This window comes from Coffea eugenioides, chromosome 1 (assembly GCF_003713205.1).
Source record: "Coffea eugenioides isolate CCC68of chromosome 1, Ceug_1.0, whole genome shotgun sequence".
In the NCBI taxonomy this organism is placed as follows: domain Eukaryota; kingdom Viridiplantae; phylum Streptophyta; class Magnoliopsida; order Gentianales; family Rubiaceae; genus Coffea; species Coffea eugenioides.
The window spans coordinates 50,526,341-50,536,109 of NC_040035.1; the positions used below are offsets into that span (position 1 = coordinate 50,526,341).

The window sequence follows — 9,769 nt, forward strand, 5'->3', positions numbered from 1 at the left end:
ATAGGAAGGAATCTGTTGATTATATGTGGAAGGGGGAGTTGATCTACTGGTTCATTCCAATGCGAGGGCGAGCTTAGTTTAGCAATTGATAGAACAAGTGGGTGCACCAAATCCTTCATGCGGCTGCTGGACCACGTTGCCAAATTAGATTTTCAGTCCTCGGCTAACTAATCTGCCCAATAGCCATAGGCCCTTTTTTCCTTTTTTATAAACAAAATTGTGATTTTCCCTCCTCAATGCACTATTATAAATACCTGTATGCAATTATACATCCTACAAATTTCCGTCGAGCAAAAGCTTATTAGGAATGGAGGCTCTTAGCCCCCTCAGTACTACTAAGCCATGGTCGAGTGGTTTTCTCCTGGCCTTTTTAGCCATTCTTGCTACCGTAGCTTCTCATCCGAACGGAGACATTCACTACCATGAATTTGTTGTACGTCTTTCTTGTTGCCTCCTATTTTTGTTATATTTCCCTCTTTTTTTTTTTAAGATGACTTTGGTGGTGTCTTCACAACACACTATGTAATCTTCTGCATGTCATTGGGTTGGAAACAGGTACAAGCTAAGTCGGTGACCAGGCTGTGCAGTACTCACAGCATAATTACAGTTAACGGGCAGTTTCCAGGGCCAACTCTAGCTGTACGAAATGGCGATACACTGGTTATAAGGGTCCTAAACAGGGCTCGTTACAATGTCACCCTCCACTGGTAACTAATGACAAAGTTTATAGAGTATATATATTTGAAGTTTCGAACCATAATGACAAAAAAGTTAACCGAGTACACATTATCTCCTCCAGGCATGGAGTTCGTCAAATGAGAACCCCCTGGGCAGATGGTCCTGAATATGTTACTCAATGCCCGATCCAACCTGGAGGAACTTACACTTACCGCTTCACCGTTGAAAATCAGGAGGGTACTCTATGGTGGCACGCTCACAGCAGATGGCTCAGAGCTACCGTCTACGGAGCACTTGTCATCTTCCCTAAGCAAGGATTCGCATATCCCTTTGCGAAACCCAAGCTAGATGTCCCCATTATTCTTGGTAAACTTGCCCACGCCTCACTTCCACTGACCTAATTTTACTCGCAGTTGAAATCTGAATAAAATTTACAATTGTGTAAAAAAAAAAAAATGAGCAGGAGAATGGTGGAAGAGGGACATCATCAGTGTCATGAGACAGGCTCTCTTTACCGGGGCAGCCCCAAATGTTTCTGATGCCTATACAATCAATGGTCAACCTGGTGACCTCTACAGATGCTCCAACCGAGGTTACAGTTGCCACTTCTCTGGATGAGTCAATAATAATAATAAAGTACTGAACAAATATTTTCTTCCTGATTTGGATTACAACAGGTACTTTCAAGGTCTATGTGAACTCAGGGGATACAGTTCTCCTGAGAGTCATCAACGCTGCACTCAATCAACAACTCTTCTTCACCATCGCCAACCATCAACTCACTGTTGTTGGTGCTGATGCCTCCTACCACAAACCCTTTTCAACCAGAGTCATCATGCTCGGACCTGGACAGACCACCGATGTCCTCCTGAATGCTAATCAGCGAGCGGGGCGGTACTATATGGCTGCACGCGCCTACGCCACCGCTAGAGGTGCCCCGTTTGATAACACCACCACTACAGCCATCCTTGAATACAGAAATTCCAGAACCGGGTCATTCTCGAGACCTATTTTGCCTCAGCTTCCAGCCTTCAATGATACAGCCACCACGACCGCATTCACCAGCCAGTTGAGGAGCATTCCTTCCAATTATAAAGTTCCCACTCAGATTGATGACAGCTTGTTCTTTACTGTAGGATTAGGCTTTGTCAACTGCAACCCTGGGCCTACATGCCAAGGGCCTAACAATACACGCTTTGCGGCTAGCATGAACAATGTCTCCTTTGTGCTCCCCAGGAGAACCTCCCTCCTGCAAGCCTATTACCAAAACATACCCGGAATTTACACCTTAGATTTCCCACCAGTTCCGCCTGTCCAATTCAACTATACAGGAACTGTACCGCGATCCCAGTGGCAGCCTGTTTTTGGGACTAAGCTATATAAGCTGAAATTTGGTGCAAATGTACAGATCGTGTTGCAAGACACGGGAATCTTCTCAACAGAGGACCACCCTATTCATCTTCACGGCTACCATTTCTTCGTTGTGGGACAAGGTTTTGGCAACTTCAATCCTCAGACAGATACTGGAAATTTCAACCTTGTTGATCCGCCATCGCGCAATACAATTGATGTACCCGTTGGTGGATGGGCAGTCATCCGCTTCGTGGCCGACAATCCAGGTTTGGAAATATCAAATTTTTTCATTCCGTCTGAATGAGAACTACCTTGAAAAAATCTCATTAATCTGAATTTGTTGACCTGATTGAAAGCAGGGGTTTGGCTATTCCACTGTCACATTGATTCCCATCTGGCTTGGGGCCTGGCTATGTCATTCATCGTTGAGAATGGAAGAGGAGAATTACAGACCGTAGAGCCACCACCAGCTGATCTGCCACGATGCTGAGATGATTATGCATAGATCAGATACATGCTAATATTGAATCTTTTTTCCTGTTTGCAATAATTCATCAGAAGTCTAGTCGTCCGGCATTCATTGTCCTTGGCTTCGTCCATTACGCTCAATCATTGCAATACCAAGTCCGAATTGTTTTAGCTAAGCAGAAAAGTCTACGAGTCTTAGTTTGAGTCATTTCTTTGGACCCTTGATCGAGGGAAGAGTTCTGCGTCAACACTCAGTCCATGTATCCTTCTCGTGGAACTTTGCATTCCATTAATTGAAGTTGAATATTTTGAACGAAATTCTCTCATATGAATATAGATTGCTTCGGAAATTAACCCTCTCATTTGTTTTTCTTATTACAAAAACACCGTACGACTTATTGAAAAATGCAAGACTATCGATTTGCTAGAAAGTGTACACCTAAAATAGCATTAAAAAAGAAAAAAAAAAAAACCAAGATCTCCCAAAAATGCATGTCGACAGGCATCCTGAGTTGACTAAAACTAAAATCACCACGACAGAGGAGAGGGTTACCATGACTCAAAAAGTTAAAGCTCTGTTTCTCTAAAAGCTTGGCAGCAGTGCCAGTGGTTTACCAAATAATGCTTTGCGGTTAGACGAATACGTTTTCTACCATTTTGGTTTCCCTCTCAAGACAACCTACTCGATCGAAAGTCCCATATTCCCATAACATCTTTCTCCCTTTTCCCTTATTTGGCGTCTTTCATTTCCTGTTTACCAAATCAAGCTTTCTGCTCTGTCTTTTACTATAAGATACAAATAAAACGGCAATGCATCATCGAAGCTCTCTTTACCCACAACTCGTTCGTGCGGAAAGTAACAAACTTGCACGAATTGTCCATCCAGTGATATGATACCACGATCCACAACTGCCATACTAAGTCTCTCTGTCACCTTCATCTTTGCAGCATGGCTTGCAAACTCGGAGACTCATTATCTCGAGTTCGTGGTATGTCCAACGTATTCTCTGATACTGCTACTTATACGTTAGAATCCTCAATCCTATGCTTGTCTTTGATGATAAGAAACACGTAATTCATTGACAGGTTCAATCGACACCGATAAAGAGGCTTTGTACAAGTCGCAGCATACTAACGGTGAACGGCCAATTCCCGGGGCCAACCATTGAAGTCAGAGACGGAGATTCCCTGGTTATCAAAGTCATCAACAGGGCTCTCTACAACGTCACAATCCATTGGTAACTCAAAAGCTACCTAAGACGCTCTTCCTTCCTTCCTTCCTTCCTTGCTCAATAATTTGCTCGTTAATTAATGAGTAGTGTTTGCGATCCATTAGCTTACCTGCTACAATATGAATTAAAGAAACATGCATAGAGATGATCGCGACAGCTGCATGTATTTTAGTTTCTCATCAGGATTAAAGAAAGCTGGAAAATAGTTTGCAGCACTGAGTTTGACATTTGTTGACTCTGACGAATACTTTAAAATGCTGTCTTTTGCACCCACTGTTGGTAACTGCTATGCTACAGCTGAATTTTTTGCATTTGACTTTCCAACTTTATTTGTCCCAAATGTGGCATCCAAAAATTAGCTAACCGACTGAGTTGGGCTAGTGATCGAAGGTGGAGTCGCTGTTAACCCTTCGATTGTAGATCTGCAGCCTAAATAACTTGAGCTGAGCAACTGATGGCCCAATATTTGTTTACCCAAACACCAAGGTAGATTGGGCCAATAAACTAGGCGGGAGACTGCAATCATCGTTCAAACTCTCAAAATGTCGTAGTGATGGGTGACCGAGACTGATGAAGTTGACATGATGTATTGTTTATGGTCCAGGCATGGAATCCGACAGAGAGGAACGCAGTGGGCAGATGGGCCGGAATATGTGACCCAATGTCCAATTCAACCGGGGGCTGCCTACACCTACCGCTTCACCATTCAGGATCAGGACGGCACCCTCTGGTGGCATGCTCATAGCCGATGGATCAGGGCTACTGTCTACGGGGCACTCGTCATCTATCCCAAATTGGGTGTCCCCTACCCTTTTCAAAACCACCCCGATAAAGACTTCCCTGTAATCCTGGGTGAGTGCGTATTCATCATTCATCACTACCAAACCTACCTTCGTGTAGCAGCATCTAATGAAATGATGATGTTGATCAGCTTTATAAAAATGAACGTTTTCAGCTTATCTTTGAATAACAACAGGAGAATGGTGGGACACCGACATTCTTAGCATCATGCGACAGGCTTTGTTTAGCGGTGCTGCTCCAAATGTGTCTGATGCATGTACCATCAATGGCCAACCTGGTGATTTCTACAGATGCTCTAGCCTAGGTCTGCTCCAAATGTGCTCCTTTTACGATTGTCAATTACTGCTTGTTTAGACGTGTTTGCATCTACAAACAATTCGATCCTGACCACTAGAAGTGGCAAAATGGACTCGTATCCACCAATCCATCATCCATATAAACCAACCTTACGTGCTAACCTTAAATAGATTTGGTTGGATGATCCATACGTATGTATTCAATGATTTTAAATGGATAATCATCTAAATCCAATTATGATGATAGATTTAAATGGATTATCTATGTCATTCATATATATATCTATTTAACTTGAAAAAAGAGAAAACACAATAATATTGTGATTGCAAATATTTATTAGAAAAAGCGGGATGGAATTTTGTGAGACCGCCTTCATAATTTGCTCATGTGACAAGTTGTCAATAGCATTAATTGCATTTTATTCTCTTCTAGTTCCTAGATTTCTTCCATTCTTTTTAAAATTATATTTTAGTCTCTACTTTTTTTAAAAAATTAAACTCTCATATAGCAATGACTGCAAACTTGCACATTCTTAAGGAAAGAAAAAGCGAGAATGCATCACACACTGTCAAAGTAATTTTTTATTCTTTTATTCATTTATTTATAAAAAAAAAAATTTCTAACGAGCGTCCCGCGGCCTGTAACACCGGCTAAGATACATAAATGATACCTTCTTCTTTTTTTTTTTTTAATAAATGGACGTTTTTGAATCCAAAATCTCCTACTTATAATCCATGTTCCCTTATCACCTAACCCAACCCTAAAAAAAAAAAGACACATAATTTATTAAGTAGATATAAGGTAGCTTGTATATTCATGGTATAATAAGGAGTTTCATACATTTCTAGGTACTATGTGCTCATGTGATGAAAGTATTTTACTTGTCAAATAACATAAGAATTCTTATTGGAACTCCATTTTCTTTCAAGACATCCCTCTTGAACAGGAGTGCAAAAAATTGGAAAAGTAAACTTCTTTCCACCATAAAACTGTATTTAATTCATCCAAAAGTTATAATAATGTAGCTAAACTCTTAATTCTTTGTTACTTGACAAGATGATACTTAAAGCAATGATGAAGAATTGAAATAGAGTAATAGCGCGAGCATTTGTTAGTACAAAAAGGTTTTTTAAGTGATTTAAGGATAGAACTTTGGGGATCTATATTTTTTTGGAAAAAACCATTTGAATCTTAAATTTAGCACTTGGGTGAGTAAATGGATAAATGAATGGATCACGATTTTACACTATCCATTTAAATGGCATCCATTTATTAAATGATTTTAATTATATTGGATCAATTTGATCCATTATCCATTTAACTAAAATCATTTATCAACCATATATCCAATTTGCCTCTTCTGCTGGCAACGAATATCTGTCACATCACACCAGAAGAAATCCCACATGTTAATGATCCTAGAATATGAAGTACTGCTACTTAACAATTGTTTTTCATTTTATTAACTTAGCAAAACACCAAACCACAATGCAGATACGGCAACATTTTACGTGGAGGCGGGCGACACAGTTCTGTTGAGAGTCATCAATGCTGCACTGAATCAGCAACTTTTCTTTACCGTGGCTAACCACATGCTCACTGTTGTTGGAGCTGACGCTGCTTATAACAAGCCTTTCACCACCAGAGTGATCATGGTTGGACCAGGTCAGACAACTAATGTACTCCTTACTGCTGATCAGCCTCCGGCCCGTTATTACATGGCGACGAGGGCCTACGCTACTGCCCAAGGTGCACCATTTGACAACACAACCGCCACGGCAATCTTAGAGTACAACTCTGTTCCGTGTCATTCCAGAAAGGGCTCCTTATATACACCAGTCTTGCCACGTTTACCACCTTACAATGGCACAGCAACAGTTGCTTCCTTCACTAGCCAATTCAGGAGCCTTTCTTCCTCCAATGCCCAAATTCCCACTGATATTGATGAGAACCTGTTCATTACAGTGGGATTAGGATTCTACAACTGCCTTCCTAGCCCTACTTGTCAGGGACCTAATGCTACTCGTTTTGCTTCAAGCATGAATAATGTCTCATTTGTTCTGCCCAGACGGGCATCTTTATTGCAAGCCTACTACCAAAGCATTCCAGGCGTCTATACCACAGACTTTCCTCCTGTTCCTCCTATTCAGTTTGACTATACCGGAAATGTGCCTCGTGCATTGTGGCAGCCCGTTAGAGGGACTAAGCTGTACAAGCTGAAGTATGGTTCTAAGGTCCAAATTGTGTTCCAAGATACGGGAATATTCTCAACTGAGGATCATCCGATCCATCTTCACGGGCACCAGTTTTATGTAGTTGGACAGGGTTTTGGAAACTTCAATCCAAGTAGAGATTCTACCAATTTCAACCTAATTGATCCGCCAGAAAGGAATACCATCGGTGTGCCGGTTGGTGGGTGGGCAGCTATCCGTTTTGTGGCTGACAATCCAGGTGAATCCAGTATCATTCGATTCGAGGGTCCGTCATTTGTGAAATAAGCAGGCCATATATTTAATTAATTTGCTTTTTCTGCAGGAGTTTGGTTGATGCATTGTCACATAGATGCCCATCTCACCTGGGGCTTGGCTATGGCTTTCTTGGTTGATAATGGCCCTGGATTGCTGCAGTCAGTGGATAGACCTCCATTAGACCTGCCTCAATGCTAACACAATCGCTAGATGGAGACTATTGAATAGATTCTTTCATCCTGTGGAACTAATTTCTCCAACCTCGACTCAAAGTCTTTGTTTCTTCTATATATATATATATATATATATATACACACACACTCTTGCTTCTTGTATATGTCGCAGTCCACTTTCTGGAAGTTAGTCATAGATTTTGTCTTTGCTGTTCGATTTTAAGTGCCCCCAGACTAGAAAGATAATCTCTTGTAACTTAGGAAAAACATTTTATGTCCTTGCTATTTAATTTCTCTTGACAGTTTAACTGGTAATACATATATCCAATGCTTTTAGAATTTCTCCATTTCAGTAAATTAGGACTGACTGCTATTTCTAAGACTTATTTAAGTTACTAGCAATACATTGCTCAGATGAAGGCAGCTAAGAAAAAATACTTTAGCATTTGCTAAGTTTAATACAATGTTTTAAAAACCGGACCGTTAATTGAACCGGTGAAGTGAAAGGGTCGAGGTTTAACCGGTCAGATCGGTTCAACCTTGGTTCAATGAATTTTTTAAAAAATAATTTATATAAATATATATGCACAAAATAAGACATGTAATGGACTAATTTAATACTTTACATAATGAAAAATTTACTATGTTTGAATAACTTGGATTTTTAAAAATAAATTATTTATTTTTGAATTATAAGTTAAAACAAATAAATTTCATCTCAATTTCAATTATATCTACCAAAAAATCTTAAATCCAACCCAAAAATATCACAATATTTTGAAATTATACAAAATTCACGTCTATGAGAATTTAGACATTGTGAACTTAAATTTTAATTTACGTTTTGGATTTAGAGATTGCAATTTAAAAAAGAAAGTTTGGAGTTCGAAAGAAGTCAAGAGAATCGAAAATAGAAATGCAAACTTGATAAGAAACAAAAAATGAGATAAAAGTAAGTGGTTGTGGCATTAAATAATTTGGGTTAAAAAAATAATTCTTTTTTAACTTTTTTAATTTCATGGACAAAAATAAAATTAAAAGATGTAAGAAAACATCAATAAATTAAAAATAAAGATGTTTGATTAAAAAGGGAGTGACAAAAGAAGAGAGAGAGAGAGAGAGAGTTGAAGATTAAAAAGAAAGAGTCATGAGAAAATGAAATTTTGTAAGAAAAATGGAAAAAAAAAATATGAGTGTTTGTTTTATATAAATAAATTATAAAAAAATTAATAAGATGTGATAGTGCAACGGTTATTATATTGATTTTCTATTACAAAGGTCATGAGTTCGAATCTTGAAAGTTACATTTTGCAAAACGTTATAAAAAAATAAAAAAAAAAAAGAGGAAAACTCGAAAACCGATTCAATCCGGTTTCGACGGTTTCACAGTTGGACCGATTTTTGATCGATTTTCTAGCGTGGTCAACCCTAACATAGAACCGGACCGATATCATAGCCGATTTGCTATTCAACCGATCGAACCTGCCGGTCCGGTCCGATTTTCAAAACATTGGTTTAATATTATTGTTAGACATAAAGCTATAGCTACGAAAGAACTTTTAGGTTTAGGTTGCACTAGTAAACCAGAAAAATAAACGTAAAGCACACGGCATTGCTGCTTATGATGAATTAACTTGACTTAGATAACTTTTTTTGCATTAAAGACAGTCGGTGATAGGACCTGCTTCCTGAAATCAAGGAGTAATTTGGGTCTTCTCAAAGTCTTTTGGACGGAAACTAATTGATCTTTTCTTTGGTTAGTTTGGAAGATCGGATTTGACAAGAAAAGAAAGGAAAGGAGAACAAAGGACTTTCTTTATGTCGTTTGGAACTTTTTGAGAGATAGAAAAGAAAGGAAATCCAAGGATTTGGATGGCCGGTATGTTGCTGCTGTGGTTGTTGTGCTTTTCTGCCCAAATGTGAAAGGAAAGTTGAGAAAGCCTAACAAAATTTTTTAAAGTATCTATTTCATCCTCAAATGTGTATTGAACAAATTTTTATTGATATATATATATATATATATCCCAAATCATCCAATTTCTTACCTACATTCCCAAATAACATTAAAATCTCTTTTCTTCTTTTCTTTCATAACTTAACATTTCTCTTCTTTTTCTTCCTATTCTAAACTCCCAAACTAGCTATAAAGAACGGGAATTTTATTTTATTATCATTATTATTATTTCTACACGTGAGTTTCTGAGTTCTTCCGACTAAATTGGTTCAATCATGGAATATGTGCTTTTTGTTCCGATATTGTGCGATAGACTTGTTTACATAAATGGAAAATTAGCTTGCA

The 9,769-nt window shown here is 38.8% G+C and overlaps 2 protein-coding genes across 2 annotated transcripts; both read left to right on the top strand.

Annotated features, from left to right (window-relative positions):
* Positions 1-800: 800 nt before the first annotated feature.
* On the top strand, positions 801-2,521 carry LOC113783661 (laccase-3-like). The gene is made up of 4 exons (XM_027329863.1): positions 801-1,044; positions 1,142-1,270; positions 1,356-2,297; positions 2,391-2,521. The coding sequence occupies exons 1-4, from the start codon at positions 816-818 to the stop codon at positions 2,519-2,521; spliced, it is 1,431 nt and encodes a 476-aa protein (XP_027185664.1). The 5' UTR covers positions 801-815.
* An 868-nt stretch (positions 2,522-3,389) lies between these two features.
* On the top strand, positions 3,390-7,495 carry LOC113774334 (laccase-3-like). The gene is made up of 6 exons (XM_027318882.1): positions 3,390-3,488; positions 3,586-3,737; positions 4,336-4,583; positions 4,708-4,836; positions 6,324-7,280; positions 7,365-7,495. The coding sequence occupies exons 1-6, from the start codon at positions 3,390-3,392 to the stop codon at positions 7,493-7,495; spliced, it is 1,716 nt and encodes a 571-aa protein (XP_027174683.1).
* The last annotated feature ends 2,274 nt before the right edge of the window (positions 7,496-9,769 follow it).

What these genes read in the sequence shown, in the direction of transcription:
- LOC113783661 (XM_027329863.1), top strand. Translation starts at nt 816, where the DNA reads ATGAGAACCCCCTGGGCAGATGGTCCTGAATATGTTACTCAATGCCCG. An exon ending in AGATGTCCCCATTATTCTTG is followed by an intron (nt 1,045 to 1,141) that starts GTAAACTTGCCC and finishes AAAAATGAGCAG; the next exon opens with GAGAATGGTGGAAGAGGGAC. An exon ending in CTACAGATGCTCCAACCGAG is followed by an intron (nt 1,271 to 1,355) that starts GTTACAGTTGCC and finishes GGATTACAACAG; the next exon opens with GTACTTTCAAGGTCTATGTG.
- LOC113774334 (XM_027318882.1), top strand. Translation starts at nt 3,390, where the DNA reads ATGATACCACGATCCACAACTGCCATACTAAGTCTCTCTGTCACCTTC. An exon ending in TACAACGTCACAATCCATTG is followed by an intron (nt 3,738 to 4,335) that starts GTAACTCAAAAG and finishes TTTATGGTCCAG; the next exon opens with GCATGGAATCCGACAGAGAG. An exon ending in CTACAGATGCTCTAGCCTAG is followed by an intron (nt 4,837 to 6,323) that starts GTCTGCTCCAAA and finishes ACCACAATGCAG; the next exon opens with ATACGGCAACATTTTACGTG.